This window comes from Castor canadensis, chromosome 11 (genome assembly GCF_047511655.1).
Source record: "Castor canadensis chromosome 11, mCasCan1.hap1v2, whole genome shotgun sequence".
In the NCBI taxonomy this organism is placed as follows: Eukaryota; Metazoa; Chordata; class Mammalia; order Rodentia; family Castoridae; genus Castor; species Castor canadensis.
This window is the reverse complement of record NC_133396.1, coordinates 120,460,867-120,480,923: the sequence shown is the minus strand read 5'-3', so window position 1 is coordinate 120,480,923 and position 20,057 is coordinate 120,460,867. Positions and strand designations below refer to the sequence as shown.

The 20,057-nt window shown below is 35.0% G+C and overlaps 1 protein-coding gene across 16 annotated transcripts in view; it reads left to right on the top strand.

The window, feature by feature from the left end:
• The window catches only part of Rps6kc1 (ribosomal protein S6 kinase C1), a 162,801-nt gene that overhangs the window by 85,710 nt on the left and 57,034 nt on the right, over window positions 1-20,057 (top strand). For 13 of the 16 annotated variants that reach the window (XM_020185998.2, XM_074048355.1, XM_074048349.1 and 10 more), the window contains 2 exons: window positions 553-668; window positions 9,269-9,361. In XM_020185998.2, the coding sequence (XP_020041587.1) occupies window positions 553-668; window positions 9,269-9,361 (209 nt within the window). The remainder of the gene's footprint in view (window positions 1-552; window positions 669-9,268; window positions 9,362-20,057) is intronic. The other 3 variants (XM_074048356.1, XM_074048351.1, XM_074048352.1) reach the window with 1 other exon arrangement.

The window sequence follows — 20,057 nt, the reverse complement described above, 5'->3', positions numbered from 1 at the left end:
TAGGCTTAACCATCTCTGTTTTGAGATTTCTTTGGAGTCTATTTTGTATAGCTTTTACTTAGGGAAACTAAGACCAATAGGTTAAATGACTTACTTACATATAATTTTATACTTTAGGAATTTCAGTCACATTCCTGCTTTCATTTGTAAGATGGATGACAAAATTGTCCTAACTAGGTTTATTTTCCAGTTTGCTGGCAGTTTTGCATAACCTATAGCGTATGGATTTCACATCCCAGCTCTTACTAAACATCCGTTACATCCGGTCCTATTTTTGATTTGGCCAGCTTAATACTGTTGGGACTAGTGTGAGTCTTTGTCTTCAGAGCTTTATGTACTACATTTCTTGTATATTTGACTACTCCTAAAATCCACCAAGTTCTTAATATACTTTTAAATAGGAGAAGTATCAGAATTAGGTCAAATATCCCCTCTTTCCAGTTAGAAATGTGTACAAGCAGTGAACTGGGTGAAAGGAAGTTAATTTTCAGATTGGATTAAAAAAAATATGTGTGTTTTTCATAAGGGCATACTTTTGTTTTCTCCTCTTAGGAGAGTCAAGCCCTAGCCGACGAGAAGCTGTGAAGAGAAGAACAGCCGAGTATCTCATGCGAGCAGAGAGTATCTCCAGTCTTTATGGAAAACCTCAGCTTGATGATGGATCTCAGGTATGTCAGATAGCTGTTTTTTTTGTTTCCTTCCTTTTTTTGCTGTCTCATCTCTCAGATTTACTTCTACTTAGAATATTTGAGAATTTTAGTTTCTGGAATTCTATAATTTTCCTATAATTCTCTTAAGTTATTGGTGGAAAGAAAAGCATTTTAGCAAACTACCAAAAATAGAATAAAGTGGGACTTGACTTGCTCTCTCCTTTTCTTGTCCCTTCTCAGTCCTTTACTGTACCCTTAATCTTCTCATCTATAAATTGACAGAAATTTATAGTGTTATGATATCTATCTGTAGTTGAATTTTTTTTGTGAGACTGGAGTTTGAACTCAGGGCTTTGCACTTGCAAAGCAGGCACTCTTCTGCTTGAGCCACACCTCCAATCCATTTTGCTCTTGTTATTTTGGAGATGGGTCTCACAAAGTATTTGTCTGGGCTGGCCTTCAACTTTGATCTTCCCTATTTCAGTTTCTCAAGTAGCTAGGATTACAAGCATGAGCCTCTCTCCTTGTATGTAATCCTGATGTATTAACTTTATCTTAGATTGAATTGATAAAAGCACTAAGTAACATGGGTCCCTGTGAACTTAACTTGTTATACTAAATCCATCTTTGTATATAAATATTCTAAAAGTCTTAGGAATTATGTAAGCATTAACTTTGAATGTTCTACCTGTACTTACTCATTTAATTCCCCCACCTATGTATCCCTCTTACAGTGCTTGATGGGCCTTTCTTTGGAGTCATAATTTCATAGACACATATGTAAAACTTCCTGTATTGTTTTTGACATACGCCGAGAACAGAACTCTGAAGTATGTTACTCAGAATTTCCTTTTATGCATAACTTCTAATGAAAATAAAATGAAAGAGATCTAATGCAGGAAAGCTGATTATATTAGGTTATATATTAATTCATTAAACATCTGTTAAGACTGGTATAGTACCAAACTTGGTATACTTTGGAACTATACAAAAGATTACACTATTCCTGTTCTTGCAAATCTATAGCATAATTAAAGACACCAATATTTCTGTAGTCGAGGAAAGCAAAGTTAGAGAGAATGGTAAGAGCCATGCAGTGAGAAATTTTATCAGAAAAGGTAAAAAGGATGAAAGGATAAAGGGGAATATCTACTACAATTGACTCGATACGTAGTTTTTTTTTTTTTTCTTTTTAAGTTCTTAGGCAGGGAGGCTTAGGGGGGAGAGAGTAGGCATGGTATTTTTCATATGTGGTAAGCATTTGCTCTTTGTTTTTCAGTGTATGTGTTCTATTAAGTCTGGCTCGTATTAGTCAGGAGCATGCTTGATTATTTTCCTATCTGTGATTTAAGTTGTGTGCCTTCCAGAAGTTTGTGAATAGCTTGGTTAATTTATTTCTCTTCTTTAACCATCTTGGGGTTTGATTTACAGCCAACACAATGAGAGGATTGGTATAAATGATGTAGCCCACTTCTCTCAAATTCTATGCAGTGTCCAAACATTTCTTTCTAGCCTAGATGAGTAAGAAAATAAAAGAATCCTCCCTCCCACCCCCTTTTTATTTTGGAGCTGGTAGTAGGGTTTGAACTGAGGGCCTCACACTTTGCCAGCAGGCGCTCTACCACTTGAGCAAGCCGTGGCCCCAGCCACTTTATTCCTTCTAAATTTTTGTTGATTATTTCCCCCTTTGGTAAAGTCATGACTCCCTTCATCCAAGCTTTCTGTAATGGCTTAAACTTTAGTTTCATTGAACTATAGAGACGCCTGTTGTATATGTCCAAGTTCTAACTTTCCCATTATTCATGTTACTAGTCTTAAAAAAATAGGGCAGAAAAGCAAACATGCCTCCCTCCCTTTTTTCTTCAGTATTCATTACGAAAAGGCACCAAGAAAATTTGAGGAGCAGGTTTCAGATAAAAAGGAAATGAGCTTTGTTTGAAGTAAAGGAGGAATCTTAAGTAAAGGAGAAGGTTTCTTTTTAAAAAAATTGTAGGTGACTTTGAATAATTTAAGAATTAATATGGAAATGGAATTTCCTTGGGAAAAACTTATAATCACATTCTTGCTATTTTGGGTTGTAGGAGTTTTAAACTCAAGATCAATAAAATTTTAAAAAAGAAACATAAAATTACTTAAATGTAGAACATAAAAGATCACAACTTTAAAGTGTGAATATATTTTTATCATGCATTCACAAGGTGTGAATGAAAATTAGTATGTAGATTATGTGCTTTTTCTGAATGTTTTCTAGGTTTTGAGTACAAATGCTATAATAATATTGAAAGTACTTTTCTATGTGCATTTTACTTGCTGATATTATTTGGTATTTCTCTATTTTTCTTTAGGAAATATTTAAGATGGAGTGTTGTTTCGTCCTTAGTGAGACATGGGTTAAGCAGAGATGGCAGTGAGCCTTATAAATCAGTAATAGGTCTACAGTTAAGTGTCACGTGTGCAATGTGATCTAAGTGACGAGGGAGAGTGGGTTTTAGGGCTGGTACATTGCCCAGGAAAGTCTTTGTAGAATGGAAAATCTGTAGAAGAAGCCAAGTTCAGATCTCTGGTGTATTTGGAGAGTAGGGTTCAGGAGTTTTGGCTTTTTATTTATTTTTGAGACTGGGTCTTATTTCATAGCCCAGTCTGGCCTTGGAACTCAAGATGCTGCTACCTCAGGCTTCCATCTTCTGAGATTACAAAGGTGTGGCCACTATGCCCAGCCAGAGTTTTGAGTTTTTTTTTGGGGGGGTGCTATTGGGGGTTGAACTCAGGGCCTCCGTGCTTGTTATATAAGCACTCTACCACTTGAGCCAGTCCACCAGTCCTTTTTGTGTTGGTTGAGACAGGGTCTCACTTTATGCTTGGGCTGCCCTGTTTGCCATCTTTCTATTTGTGTTTCTCTACATAGCTGGGATGATAGGTGTGTACCACTGTACCCAGCCATTGGTTGAGATGGGGTCTTGTAAGCTTTTTGCCCAAGTTGGCCTTGAATCACCATCCTTCTGATCTTTGCCACCTGAGTAGCTAGGATTATAGGCTTGAGGCACTGACCCTGGCCTAGTTTCTTGATTTTTTTTGCAGTGCTTTCCTTTTGCTGTGATTACTTACTTGTTTCCTTCTGAGTATGGTGACTCTGTCTTCTCCCAGGTTACTAACTCTGTTCCAAATGGGGTTGGTGAGCCAACATCATCAGTATCGACTGGGAGCTTGTTGGACATACAGAATTCCAGGTTCCCCTCTGAGAACTACTGTGTCAGGATTCCTGTTTTAGCAAAGTCCTCAAGTGGTGTGCATATACATTAAAGTTTGAGAAGTACCAACTAACAGATAGGAAGAATAGAGATTGTGCCCACTGGGAGCAGGGCGAAAAAGTCTACAGCAACGCAGAAGACCAAGACCAACCAACCAACCATCCAACTACAAAACTCAAAGTAGAAACAGATAAGCTTCACCTCTCTTTTTAGCGGCTGCAGAACAGGACTAGTAACTAGGTTTTTACCAGTGTAGTGTGCTAACTCCGGCAGATACTGGCTGAAAAGAGCACTGTAGAGAGAAGAATTGTGTGACAGACATGGCTGCCATGGGTGTCCCCTGTTGAGTGATACAGACTTGTCATCACTGTGGAATCATCACACCATTTGTCTTGCTCCCTGTCTTGCCTGTATGTTTAGTCCTGACAGAAGATGAATTTAACCACACTTTTTTAGACATCATCTGCTAGAGTAGCAATAAATACATGTGAAAACCTTACTTTTCTCATCAAGGAAATTAGCCATCTTGTCTAGATATTCACTGTCGTATTGCCTTTTAAGCACTGGGCTCATGTTACTTCTAAGTTTTTTTTTTTAATAAATTTAAACCCTTATTTGTATGTTACCCAGTTTCATGATCTTAGATTGCTTAACTTTGCTGCTGTTTAGTTTTTTTCATCTGGAAAAAAAAAAAAAACCCAAAACTATTGAACTTGATCTCTAAAGTTTCTTGCTGTTCTTAAAAGTTTGTGGATTTATATTTCTTTTTGTCATCTCAAGATAGGAATATGTCTGTAGGATTCTAGGCAATTTAAATACTACTACATATAAGAAATAAAGATTTTTAATTGATGTTTTTATTTCATGATCTTTCTTTGTTCCTTTCTCTGATCTTAAACTTTTACAGGGGTTTAAAGTTGAAAAAGAAGTTTAATGGTCACCGTGCCTTTGGTTTTTCCTTATTACAGTTTCACCCTTCATGTCTTTGCAAGAGTAACCTTCTAACCATTGTTTTCAACTGGGTTGTTTCTCATACAAACACTTGTGTAGATTTTGGAGATTATTGTTTAGACTTTTCTTCTTGGCTTTCAAGGCCTGTGAAAACTGACCCTACGTATATAATTTTATTTTTCCCTATTCTCCAATTCAAATATTTTTCCCCAATAGGTCAGTCCTCTTTTAATCTTATGTATCTAGCATTTAAAGTACTTTTAGTCCTATTTCTTTCTGAGACCATAGTTTATCATAAACTAATGATTTATTTCCATAATCTCATAGTTTAGAAGAATGTTTTTACTGAACCTTTCATGTACTTGGCTTTAATTTCCTTTCATAAATTGTGACATTCTGGAGGTTAGGGACCATTCATGTCCCCAGGGACTTATTTCTTCCAACTAGGCCCCACCTTCTTAAAGCCTGTTAGCCTATAAAGATCCATATCTGGATTAATTCATTCTTGAGGTGAAAGCTCTTTATGATCTAGTCACCTCCCAAAGGCCCAGCCTTTGAACACTGCTACATTGTGGACATGTAGCCTTTGAGAGACATTTAAAACTCAAACTATAACAATATTCTTTTTTGTTACTATGCACGTAGTGATTATATACTAATTGCTAAAAGGTGTAGTAGAGATTTTTGTAGTTTGTTTTCTTTGCTGTTGAAATTGCTGAAGTAACGTTCTTGAAAACAAAGTTTCCAAGTGACAATAGGACATAGGGATGTTGGAAGCATTTGATCACATTTTCAACAACAAATGTAGTGGATAAAATATTACTTAGAGTGTTCTTTTTTTCTCTACATAACTCTTCCCTGATAAAATTAAAAGAAGTTCTTAGTCTTTTGTGATGATCCAGCAGAGGAAGATGAATTTTTACTTATCATAATGTGTCATATAATAGAAAGACCACACACAGTAGAGTAAGGAGTTGAGGTTCTAGTCCAAGATTTTCCACTGTCTCCCTTCTTTACTTCCTTCCTTCCTTCCTTCGTTCCTTCCTTCCTTCGTTTGTTCCTTCCTTCCTACCTTCCCTCCCCTCCCTTCCCCTCCCTTCCCCTCCCCTCCCCTCCCCCTCCCCCTCTCTTTCTTTTTCTTTCTTTCTTTCTCTCTTTCTTTCTTTCTTTCTTTCTGGTACTGGAACTTGAACTCAGGGCCTACACCTTTAGCCACTCTACCAGTCCTTTTTTGTAATGGGTATTTTCGAGATAGGGGCTTGTGAACTATTTCCCAGGCTGGCTTTGAACCCCACTCCTCCTCATCTCTGCCTCCTGAGTAGCTAGGATTATAGGCTTGAGCCAACAGTGCCTATCATCTCTCTTTCTGACTGTAGAGAAACTTTCCACCATTTTGAGCTTCCCTTTATTTATCTGTTATAATAATCACTTTCTCTAAGTACCACACTCAGGGTTGGGGGTGAGAGACAAAGATGACATAATAGAATATAAATTATGATAGAAGAAACTATTTGTTTTGTGTCTGTTTACATGTACAACATTAAAATAACTTTATAGATTGTTTTAATGACCTTAAAAATTCCTGTTAGGGGCTGGTGGAGTGACTCAAGTGGTAGAGCCTGCCTAACAAGTATGAGGCCCTGAGTTCAAGCCCCAGTACTGTCCAAAAAAAAAAAAAAAAAGATTAAAAAAAATTCCTCTTAAATGCTCACCATCTCTAGCAATAAAAGAAATGCAAATTAAAACCACGCTAAGATTCCACCTCACCCCTGTTAGAATAGCCATCATCAGCAACACCACCAACAACAGGTGTTGGCGAGGATGCGGGGAAAAAGGAACCCTCTTACACTGTTGGTGGGAATGTAGACTAGTACAACCACTCTGGAAAAAAATTTGGAGGCTACTTAAAAAGCTGGACATCGATCTACCATTTGATCCAGCAATACCACTCTTGGGGATATACCCAAAAGACTGTTACTCCAGAGGCACCTGCACATCCATGTTTATTGCGGCACTATTCACAATAGCCAAGTTATGGAAACAGCCAAGATGCCCCAGCACTGACGAATGGATTAAGAAAATGTGGTATCTATACCCAATGGAATTTTATGCAGCCATGAAGAAGAACGAAATGTTATCATTCGCTGGTAAATGGATGGAATTGGAGAACATCATTCTGAGTGAGGTTAGCCTGGCTCAAAAAACCAAAAATCGTATGTTCTCCCTCATATGTGGACATTAGATCAAGGGCAAACACAACAAGGGGATTGGACTATGAGCACATGATAAAAGCGAGAGCACACAAGGGAGGAGTGAGGATAGGTAAGACACCTAAAAAACTAGCTAGCATTTGTTGCCCTTAATGCAGAGAAACTAAAGCAGATGCCTTAAAGCAACTGAGGCCAATAGGAAAAGGGGACCAGGAACTAGAGAAAAGGTTAGATCAAAAAGAATTAACCTAGAAGGTAACACCCACGCACAGGAAATCAATGTGAGTCAATGCCCTGTATAGCTATCCTTATCTCAACCAGCAAAACCCCTTGTTCCTTCCTATTATTGCTTATACTCTCTCTACAACAAAATTAGAGATAAGGGCAAAATAGTTTCTGCTGGGTATTGAGGGGGGGGGAGCGGGAGGGGGTGGAGTGGGTGGTAAGGGAGGGGGTGGGGGCAGGGGGGAGAAATGAACCAAGCCTTGTATGCACATATGAATAATAAAAGAAAAATGAAAAAAAAAATAATAAAATAAAATAAAATATTAGCCAAAAAAAAAAAATTCCTCTTAGATTTTAAACTTTTAGAGAGGTAGAGATGAGTGGTTTTTTTTTTTTCTTTTCTTTTAAATGGTATCTAGTTCAATACCTAATGAAGTGAGATTTCAAATAAGTATTTTTGGAACATATTTAGGAAGTCTAGATCAGTTTTTAAGATTATTATTTTCTAGTTCAGTTATTGCTGTCACTAATTTTCTCAAGTTAATAGTATCTTTGAAAAGTATGAAGTCTAATTTTTCCAAACATTACCATTTAGGTACACTGAAATTAGTATTTGTTTGCTAAACAAATAATCATACAAAACAATTGAAAGCAATTAGTATTGCTACTTTTAAAATTTTCAGATGGTAGTTTTCCAATGAAAATGATACCTAATTGACCAGGCTACCTTTCTTCCCAGCTTCTCTCCTCTTTCTTCTTTCTTTTTATTTTTGTTCTCTCTCACTCCTTCTAATAACCAACGAGATGTTAGCATCATGCTAGGCACTGTGATTAGAAAGATAAGTAAGGAACATTTTCTGTTTTGAAGGAGCTCTCTGTCTAGTGGTGTTGGTCTGCACAGGAACTTGAAGTATCCAAAGTGTGTCTGTGTATCTCACTGATTCTCTCATCATGGTTTTTGAGGAGTCAGAATACTTTCTCTTCTATTCATGGGGGGTAAAATGTTTCCTCTGTATCTTAATAGATTTTCTGGTCACAGCAACAAGGTCTTCTCTAAGTATATTCTTATATATCTTGTGTTTCCTGTCATCTTTTACAGCATTACCATTTTAATAGTATAAGGGTTAATTATAGTAGTACTTTCTGTTATAAATGCTAAAGGAAGGTATTAGAGTTTTTTCTAATGTATTTACTGACAGAGAAAAACTAAAACCAACAGTTAGAAGCTAGTATTGCTTTTTAATTGTATGTGGTACTGAAATATACTCTTCCTATAGTCACTGATTTCTTTTGGTCTTTTTTGTAGCTACAGACTGTTTTCCACATCACAGATATTCAAATGTTTGGAGAAAAATTTCTTTCTTCCATAAATCACCCCTTAACCTCCATTCCAATAATCACTGGTTAAATGGTAGAGTTTCTTTTTTTCATCATTGATGATTTTTCTTGTTGAATTTGAATTTGCCACTTCCTCTTAAAAATATATACATTTATAAAGTAACATTAAAGGACTTTAGTTTCATGATAAGCAAGAATACCTTGTGTCCCTCCTTTTCCAAGTTTATCCATTAATTCATTGTTTTTAGTGTCTGCCTTCTAAGTTATTGTTCATCTGTCTGGAATAGAAAGATGAATTTATCATTAATTTTTGGCCCAGCTATTCATTTGTTACAAAGTTTCATGATAATTATATAGTCTTAAATTGAATTACTGCTGTAAAGACAATACCAGCTCATTAATTTTTCTTTTTAAAATTTTGTTTTCAATGTTCTGCTTTATTTACTTGCAACTTTTTTCTTTTTGCTTTTCTTTATTTTTGATTTTTTTATTTTCATTGCAGACAAACAGAAACTTTCTCCTTTTATCTTTCTCTTCTCTGATTTATGATAAATTTAGTTTCCTTTGGCCTGGCATTTGCTTCAGCAGGCAGTCTTCCTTCAAGTACCTCCCTGATTGATGTATAATCTTTGATATCTTCCATTAGCCTCCAGGATCACTAAGTTCAAGGCCCCCTTGGAACCTAAGGAGCCCTGCCGAGGAGCTGAAGGCCTTCAGAGTCCTTGGGGTGATTGACAAGGTAATTCTTCAGTGTCTCTTCAAGAGTTCAGTCATAAATTGACTGCATGCTGACATTCTGTCTTTGAAGCTTTGGATCTTAAGGATATGAAACAAAAGGAGAAAATGACTCAAATGCATCTGCACTTTAAAATAACAAAAGCAGAAGAGAAAAAGCTTTTATCTAAGCAATTCATGTAAGGTCATGCAAAATATATTTGAACACAAGGAGAAGGTGCATCTTTGTTGGCATTCAGTTGAGTAAGGAGTTTTATTTTATAAAAGTGTTAGAGTAGGGAGATGCACTTCGTGTTACAAACTTGTAAGTCATTAATCGATGTGGTCATTTTAGTGATCAAAAAGAGAGGTGGCATTCCCTAATTACCATTTATTCAGTACCTACTATGTGTCATCCCTATACCAGACATTTTACATAAGATGGTTTCTCACAATACTGTATTTGCACCTTATTGGGAAAGGAAAGACTTTAAGACATATGAAGTAACTTGCCCAGAAGTCACAGAGCTAACTTAGGAGAGTGCTGGGATTCATGCTTTGATCTTTGTTGACTCCACAAGGTATGCTTTTTGCAATACACTAGATCCCCTCTAACTGCACACACTTTTATATTTGGAATAAAAATACTGAGCTAGCACATCAAGTACATGCAAGTTTGGTAACATCTCAGATATGCTAAGTACTAACAATACTTGGCCTGTCAGTTTATAAGTGTAATTTTAAAACCATAAGTAATAAGCTGTTTTTTAAATATATTTGATCATCTATCTATCTGTCTATCAAAAATGCCTTACTTAACATTAACATGTAAATTAATCTAGATCTTTTTCATCATTAAACATCTTTTCTGGAACACCTTAGTGTTTGTAACTTAATAGTCACTGAGTACTTCTTGTGTTCTAATGTATGCATGTGATTCTATGCATACATTAAACAGTATACAATATAGCTCAAGCAATATAGACACTAAGTTACAGTTTGAGGTACTAAAAGGGAGCATTAAGTTGATTATTTCTTGAAGCTTTTAGTGTTTTATTCTTAAAAGCATTGTTTTTCAAATTTATGTGATTGAAATTTGAACTCATAGCTTTCTAATTACTAAGACCTTTTTTGTTTGTTTAGGATTCTGAAATAAATCCTTAACTGTGTTTTCTCCAGGTTTTTCAGGGTGGAAAACATTTTGTTTGAGAGTAGATGGAAACAAAACAGTAATTGAGTGGTTGTTAGGTTCTTAGATTTCAGTGCAGACAATTCTTTTTGTTTGTTTTATTTCAGACAGGGTCTCAACATGTAGCCCAGGCTGGCTGTGAACTCAAGGTCTTTCTGTATTAGCCTCCCAAGGGCTGGGATTATGCTTCTTTCTTAACGTGTAGTGTCTACTCCCTCTCTTATTTGTTTGTTTTGACACATTGTTGCTATTAGCAACAGTGAAGTTGTGAGCTTCAAGTCACCTTGAAGTCTTAGAAATAAGGATTTCTGACACCAGAGGAATTCCTAAATTCTTTGCTGAGGCATAATTTGTTACTGTCTTTGCTCTGTTAACTGGGGATATGTGTTTGGTATTTAGCAGATGCCATTTTCTAAGTAGAGGTAAGGAAATAATGTATTTTGGAATTAATAAGCTTTGAAAATAATCTTTCAAATTTATAATGTAATATCTACTTACAAAAGGTAGATTTTAAAAAAATTTGAATTGCTGTTCCAGATAAATTTTTTTCTGTTATACTAAGAGATACCTTAAATTTGGGTTTTAGAAACTTGGAAGAGAAGTGTTGTAAATTCAAAAGGCTAGAAAATACACTGTGTGCATTATCTAGGTTCTGCAGGTCATAGTTTCTCTGACTCTGTTCTATTATAGTATTTGTTTATTATGAATTATTTTGAATATTAGGTATTAACTTAGAAAAATGTAATTCTGTATGGAAATTCTATAGGAAAAGAGTGATATAAATTTTTATCTAGAAAGTAAACAAAGCAGAATTATTTATTGATAATCTATATTGTAAGTTCCTTGAGAATAATGTAGTACATTCCTATTTCCCACTATATTCTTAGTACTTAGAATCAAACCTGGCACATAACAGACCCTCAATACATATTTGTTGAATGAATGAATTGAAATTTTAAATAATTTAAAATACATCATATAAGAGTGACACCTACTGGTATAATGTGAGACTACCACTTAGTACCACTATACAAGTTGTCTTTATCCAGAGGGACAGTAATGTCATAGCTGTTTGTTGATTTAGTATTCAAACAGAAGTAAATGACTTTCTGCTCCTTAATTGGGATTATAAAATCCTCCATTAACGTAGTTATACAACAAGGAATTTAAAAAAGTGTCAGGGCTCTTGGAATATAAATAAGCTAGTGTGAATTCATTTGCAAGAATGATCAGGATAGTGGAAGGCCTCAAAATCATGCCATAGGAAGAGCAGCTGGACAATAGGAGGCTGTTCAACCTGATAAAATAATGTGTGGTCTTCAGATATTTGAGTACTATACTAGATAGAGGAGCTGTATTATGTTTTCTTTAAATCTTGATGGTTAAAGGGGTATTCATTATGCAAGAACAATATATGCAAGCTAGCATCATCTTAGACAAATCAGGTTGTCTGATTTCACTGGGAGAAAGTAAGGGGTAAAACTTGCCTATGAAATCCCCCCCTCCCCAGGATAAAACTAGAACCAGTGTAGCTCCAGAAAAATAAATTTTATCTCATGACTAGAAATATCTTTCTTACAAGTGTGTACCACTCTGTATGACTAATATTAGTGTTATTTTCATATGACTTTTTTTCATATATAGGTATAGTCCTTTGTGTTGTGAGTGTGAAATATAAACATATGATGTGTGTATGTTTCTGTGTATATAAGGATTATGTATTTATAGGTAATTTGGTTGTAGATGCACAAAAGCTTTGTTTTTGAGGAAGTTCACTAAAGTGTAACTTAACTTACATAAAGCATAAATGAGCCATTCTGTAGCCAACAGTAAAGGACCAATGTCACTTTCCTAGTTTTTATCTCTTATTGTAGCTATATAAGTTATTCCAAGCTGGGACTCTACTTTGTTACTACTCCTGTGAGTTTTAAAAAAAAAAGACTAGCAGGAACACTGACTTGGACATCAGAGTAATAATACCAAGATTTACCCTCTGGAGGCCAGTTAATGCGTTTGACTTATGTGGGTGTGTGTATGATGTTCACAGAGAAGACCGGTGAAGATTGTATGGCTGAATTACCCAAATTCATTGCTACTCTGGGAAAAACAACTTAAATAGGATGCTTTGCAAATAATTATTTTAGATGTGACATACTTTGTAAACCCATAACTCTTTAATTAGGTCAAATGCTTTGGCATTTTGTAATCAAGGTAGCTTCCCAAGTTTTTTTAAAAAGAAGTTTTAGCAAGGATTTATTTTAATACAGCAGGATAAAGTAGAGAGAAATAGGGAGAAAGAAAGAGAAACATTTCTTGCTCCCTATGCAGGAAATGGGCAAAGACTTTGTAGCTTCTCATCTTTATCTGATACTTGCCAGGCAGAATTTTTAAGTTCATGAGCCCCTGGAAAAATGGAGTTTATATTTTATAGCTAAAATATGATTGAAAAATTTGTGGAGGTGCTTCAAATTGAATAGATGTTGAAAGATTGGTAATTTCTTTAAGGTGCCTAATAAAGTCCTCTATGATAATATATAGGAAAACTGTCCTCATTGGGAACACAGATGCATCAGTTTTGAATATTTGCTCATTGAAGGTACATTGGATTAAACTGGATTAACCCCAAAGGATTCCTATTTGTACTTCATCTAAATGATGTTGCCAGAATATTATCTCTAATGTTTTTAATGATATTATATTACAGTGTAACATATTACAGTACATTGAACTTTTGCTTCTGGAGAAATGGACTAGAAGTCCTTTTCCCTATTCCTTCTGGTAAGTATACCTACAGACTCTGGATATTATATAGAGAACAAACATAAGAAAACTGAAAGGTAGAGAGAAGGAATACTGGCTAGTGACCCAAAGAACTACATGGTGGTAAGTTCTGTGGGTTTTTGTTTTGCCTCATACATCTCAAATTGGATGTTGGAGAAATGGGTGACCTGGAAAAGAAAATAGGTGCCAATAAAACAAAACCCAAACCGAAACAATACTAACAAAAATTTGTTCTTTCTAGCCACAGCTTAGCAAGATAAAAAACACTTAACCCAAAACAATAAACAATAATTGCTTTATTTCAGACCAGCACCACAAAAAACTGGCTTTGTTTCCACTCCCACTAACAAAGACCAAGTGAAGTTTCTAGTCTTCTCTCCTTGCCAGAGTGTAACACAGTGTCCTGTCTCCATGGGAGCCTAGTGAAGAGTCAGGGCTCTGACTACTGCCCAGCCGTAAATGAAGCCACTCATGTTTGATATCAGTAGAGGCCATATGAAGAGAGATAAGACACTCTTGTCTCTTGTCCTTCCCAACCAGGGTGGTATCAGTGAAGGCCTGAACCCCTATCATCACCCAGCAGAAACCAAGAGTGTTGCTTTCCTTTCTCAGATGTCAGTGAAGGCTGAGTGGGTACCATCCCTACTTAGGAGTGACAAAGTGATTATCTCTTTACCCCATCAGAATGCTATAAGTAAGTGACTGCTAAAATAAAAGATTTAATTTAGGTGAGATCTTATCTCATAACCTAATACCAAAAAATCCAGGTTTCTATTGAAAGTTGATGGTCATGTAAGAACTAGGATGATCTCAACTCAAATGAGATAAAAATCAACAGATACCAACATTGAAATGACAGAGATGTTAGAATTATCTGAGAAGGGCTTAAAAAAAAGCCATCATGAAAGTGCTTCAGTGAGAAATTACAAATGCGCATAAAACAAATGAAAAAATAGTCTAAGCAGAGAAACAAAAGATATAAAAAAGCCAAATGCAAATTTTAGAACTGAAAAATGCAGTAAGAGAGAAAAAAACAAACTCATTCAATGGGCTTAGCAGTAAAATGGATAGGACAAAGGAAAGAGTTAATGACCTTGAAGATAGAACTGTAGAAACTGTCCAATCTGAATAGAGAGAAAATAGGCTGGCAAAAATAAAAAAATAGAGACTGAAGAGCCTATTAAACTAAATTGTAAGAGCTAATATTGTGTCTTGGGCTTTAAGATGATGAGGATAAAAAATGTGGGACTGAAATGTAAATGTAAAAATTCAGGAAGTCAAGTGAATCCCAAATAAGGTAAATACAAAGAAATTTATGCCAAGGCCCATCACAGTAAAACTCAAAAACTAGTGATAGCGCTGGTGGAGTCGCTCTAGTGGTAGAGTATCTGCCTAGAAAGAGTGAGGCCATGAGTCAAATCCCAAAACCAAACAAAAACAAAACCTAGTGATAAAGAACCGGGTGCCAGTGGCTCAGGCCTGTGATCCTGGCTACTTGGGAGGCTGAGATAGGGAGGATATTGGTTCCATGCCAGCCTGGGCAAATAGTTCATGAGATTCCATCTCCAAAATAACCAGAGCAAAATGTACTGGAGGCTTGGTTCAAGTGGTAGAGTGCTTTGCAAGCATGAAGCCCTGAGTTCAAATGCCAATCTCACCAAAACCAAAAACTATTGATAAAAATTTTTGAAAGCAGATGTGGTATATATACACAATGGAATATTAGCCATAAAGAAGAGTGAAATTATGTTGTTTATAGGTAAATGGATAGAACTGGAGATTATTAGATTAAGTGAAGTAAGTCAGGTTCAGAAAGACAAAGGTCTCATGTTTTCTCTCATTTGGAAGCTAGGCCTAAAAATAGATAAAAGTGTACAGAAATACATAAATGATCCTGTGTGTGTGTGTGTGTGTGTGTGTGTGTGTTTGTGTTTGCAATGGTGGGACTGTTTGAGGAGATTATGGGGAGGTGGGAAAGTAAGAGACTGATAGTGAACAATACTGAAATGCATTGCATCTGTGCATGAAGATAGCATAATGAAATACACTGGAAGCTGTTGAACAATAGGGGTAGTGAGGAAAGGGAGACAGTAATAGAAAGGATTAATCTGATTGAAGTACAGTATATTTATGTGTGAAGTATCTTGATGAAACACCTTTGAACAATGAATATATACTTAAAAAAATGAAGGACAGGAATATAAAACAGGTCCTGTCTCAGGGTGGGTACTAGTGAGAGGGGAAGGGTGAATGGAGAGGGTGAAGGAGGGAAGACATGGTTGATGTACTTTATATATTTGTATGAAAATAGAATAATGAAGCCTGTTGAAATTGATGTAAGAAGATGGGGAGGAGGTGAGGGAGAATGATAGAGGGGGTGAATCTACCAAGGTGCATGGTCAGCGTATATGGAGATGCCACAGTGAAACCCCCTGTACAACTAATATATGCTAAGAAAGATGTTTAAAAGTTTGAAAGCAGAGTTAGAGAAATAACATTTTACCTTTAGCAAATATTAGTTCCAATGACAATGCATTTGGCTTCATGGAGGCCAAATGGACATGATACAACATATTTTAAATGTTGAAGAAAAGAACTGCCAACCCAGATTTCTAGATCCTGTGAAAATATCTTTCAGAAGTGAAGGGAAAATCAAGGCATTGTCAGATGAAAGAAAACAAAAAGAATTTGTCACTAGCAAACCTACATAAAAGAATAACAAGTTTCTAAACAGTATAGGAAATGGTGAAAGCAGGCATCTTAGAACATTGGGAAGAAAAAAAGAACAATGAAAAGAGTGAAATGTGAGTAAATACAATAGATGTTTCTTCTCTTCAGTTTTCTAAAATAGTGTTCTATGGTTGAAACAAAAATTACCTGATGTACAATTCTAGATAACCAATGGATCAATGAGGAAGACTCAAAGGGAATTTAAAAAATGTATACAGTTGAATATGCATTGAAAATGTATTTATATTAATAGTGCTACTGAATATAGTATAATCTGAAACTGGTTTTATTGTATTTGCAGGTTCTAATTTGAGAATTGTCACTGCAAACTACTTATATACTTATATGTTTAAACTATATATTAAAATACAATAATAGAATATACTGTTTGAATATGGCGAATTGCTATATATTTACTATTATATTCACAGTGATAATTTCTTGAAGGTTATAAAAGAATAATAATATTAAATTTACCAGGAAAATATTGGATCATGTTGGATTAGCTCACTTTTGTTATAATGTATAATCTATATTATGGCAATAATTATTAATCCTTATCTACTTCATTAATTTCATTTATATGTCTTTGTCCTATACTATTGCAATTCTTACAGAGAGTTAACTATGGAAGAGAAATATAAACAAGTAAAATAGAGTGTAAGATATACAGAATAACACAAATAATATAGGCCAATAAACAAACACATATATATTTTTAGAAACTTTATTTTAAAATAATTGTAGATTCAAAGGAAGTTGCAAAGATTGTACAGAGAGATCCCATATATCCTCCATTCAGGATATTTTCATTATCATGCACTGAACTAATTAATGGATTTATGAAAAACAGTGAAAGCAGTTTGGAAGAAAATTTGTAGTACTGATTGTCAAATACTAGAAAAGAAGAAAAATCTTAACTTCAGGGATCTGACTTCTAAGATAGGAGTCTAGAAAAAGAAGAGCTTGGGTTTGATCCCTAACACTGCAAAAACAAAAATAAAAGAATTGCAAATATCAGGTAGGCCTTGTGGGGCCTGTCTATAATCCCAACACTGGAGAGGCTGAGGCAGGAAGATCATGAGTTTGAGGCCAACCTGGGCTATATAGTGAGACCCTGTTCTCAACTCGCTGCAACAAAAAAAACCCCAAGACACACAATATAATTTTCATTAGCACTCTCCAAAGTTAAACACTTATATATAAATCTAAGAAACTATGTACACTATCTGAATAAGGAAGACTATAAACTGATGAAAGAAATTAAAGAGCTAAATAAGTTTAGAAATTCATGGTCACAAATAGGAAGTCTCCAACTCATATTGTCCAGATGTCAGCTCTTCCCAAGTTGTTCTGTAAATCTAACACATTTGGATTCACAAATCTTAGCAAGTAATTGTGTGGCTCAACCAATAAACTAGGTGAGGTAGTGCATGCCCTGGGCAAAATATGAGACCCTATCTAAAAACAAAATAATAATTTAAAGCAAAAGGGGCTGGAAATGTGTGGCTGAAGTGGCAAAATGCTTGTCTAGCAAGTGCAAAGCCCTGAGTTCAAACCCCAGTAACACCAAAAAAAAAAAAAAAAATCAATGAACAGTATAGAGAGCTCAGAAATAGACCTACATAAAAATATTTTGATATTTTACAGTGGAACAAAGGCAGTACAGTGGAACAAAGATGGTCTTTTCAGTAAATGTTGCTAGAATAACTCAATATCCACATGCAAAAAATTGTATCTGAACATAGATCTTGTATCAGTCACAAAATTTGAACCAAAATGGATTATAGAGCTAAGTCAAAATATGAAAGTATAGAACTCCTGTAAGATAACATGAGAGAAAAATCTAGATGACCTTGGGTATTACAGTGACTTTTTAGATACAACACCAAGGGTATAATTTATTAAAGAAATAACTGATAAGCTAGACTTCATGAACATTAAGATTTTAGGTCTGTGAAAGATATTATCAAGGGAATGAGAAGATGAGTCTAGTAGATGGGGAGAAAGTGTTTTCAAAAGTTACCTGACGAAGGACTGTAATCCTAAATAAACAGAGCTCTTAAAAATAACAAAATGAACAAGTTTATTAATAAAAATGCACAAATGTTTTGAACAGATAGGTCAGTAAAATAGATATACAGTTCACAAATAAGCATATGAAAAGATGCTTAATGTCACATCTCAGTGGGGATTTGAGATAGCACAATTCATCTATTGAAATAGTTAAAATCCCAAACCCTGACAATGCCAATTGCTTACAAGAATGTGGAGCAACAGGAGTGCTTGTTCATTGCTATGGGAATACAAATAATACAGCCATTTTGGAAGACCATTTGACAGTTTCTTACAAAACAAAACATACTCTTACTATGTGATTCAGCCATGACTTGGTATTTACTTAAATGAACTTAAAACTTAGGCCTACACGGAAACTTGCACATGCAGCTCTATTTATAATTACAAAAACTGGAAGCAACCCAAGATGTTCCAAAGTAGGTGAATGGGGACACTGTGGTGTAACCAGATAATGAAATATTATTCATCACTAAAACAATGAGCTACAAAGCCCAAAGACATGGATAAATATGCATTAAATGCACATTAATATGCATCCCATGTATATTACTAAGTGAAAGATAACAATCTGAAAAGGCTTTATATATTATATAATTGCAATTATATCACATTCTGTCTGGAAAAGGCAAAACTTTGTTGACAGTGTAAAGATCAGTGGTTACTAGATGTTGAGAGGGAGGGATGAATGGAGGAGTGCAGAGCAGTTTTAGAGGAGTGAAACTACTCTGTATGATACTGTAATGGTGGGTACACGTCAATGTAAATTTTTCCAAACCTACAGAATGAACACAATCGAGTCCTAATGTAAACTAGACTTTGTGTGGTAATGATGTGTCAGTGTAGGTTCATCAGTTGAAGCAAATGTACCTTCTTGTGCAAAATACTTACGGTGGTAGAAGTTGTGTGTGTTGGGGTCAGCGATGTGTATGGAAATTCTGTATAGTTGCTCAATTTTGGTATGAACCTAAAACTGTTCTAAAAATAAAGTCCATTTAAAATGAAAAAGAAAACCAGGATAACAATTAAGTCTCAAAAACTTTTTTGCCCAGGTTGGCCTTGAATTACAATCCTTCTGCTCTCCATCTACCAAGTAGCTAAGATTAATAGGCTTGAGCTAATGTGCCCAGCTATGATTATCTTTATTGATTAAAAATTACAAATTTGAAATGCACAGTATTACCATTTTAATGGATGAGCCTTAGAAATTCTATGTAATCCAGTTGAGAAATACTGTTATAAATTACTGTCTTTAATCATTTCACGCTATTCTATGTGTATAATTTACTTAATTAGTTCCTATTGTTTGACTCTTAGGTTGTTTTGTTATTTTTCTCTGCCTGTGATGAATGTTCCTACAGCTAAATCATCTTCTATTATGATTTCTTTCACATTCTTCTCTAGAGTTAGAGATCATGGGTCAAAATAGTACATGTGTGTGTTTTAACCTCTCTAGAAATATCGTAGTAATTTTCCCTTCTGTTTAGTAGTATATGAAAAGACTTGTTTCCTCACGTCCTTTCCAACAATATCTATCATTTGCTAGATGAAATTTGGATTTCATTATTAATATGCATTTTAATTGCTAATGAGGGCATAGTTTTTCAAATATTTATTGGCTGTGATTCTTTTATGAGATACCTGTTTCATGTCCTTTTTCTATAATTTTAATTAGAGGTTTATGTTTTCTTACTGGTTTTTAAGAGTACTTTCAATATAAGAATATGTTAAACTTTTTCTTAAATAGGCAGGAGTTATTTTTCTCTTTTTCTTAAATGTGAAAATTTCCCCTTCCATTGTTCATTATAGAAAAACCAAAGAATAAATAAACTAAAATGAAAATAATATAATTCATCCATAACCCTGCTACCCACTGAGAATTATTTTTACATGTTGATATATATGCTCCTGTATGTATGTATGTATGTATTTATTTTGTGCATAT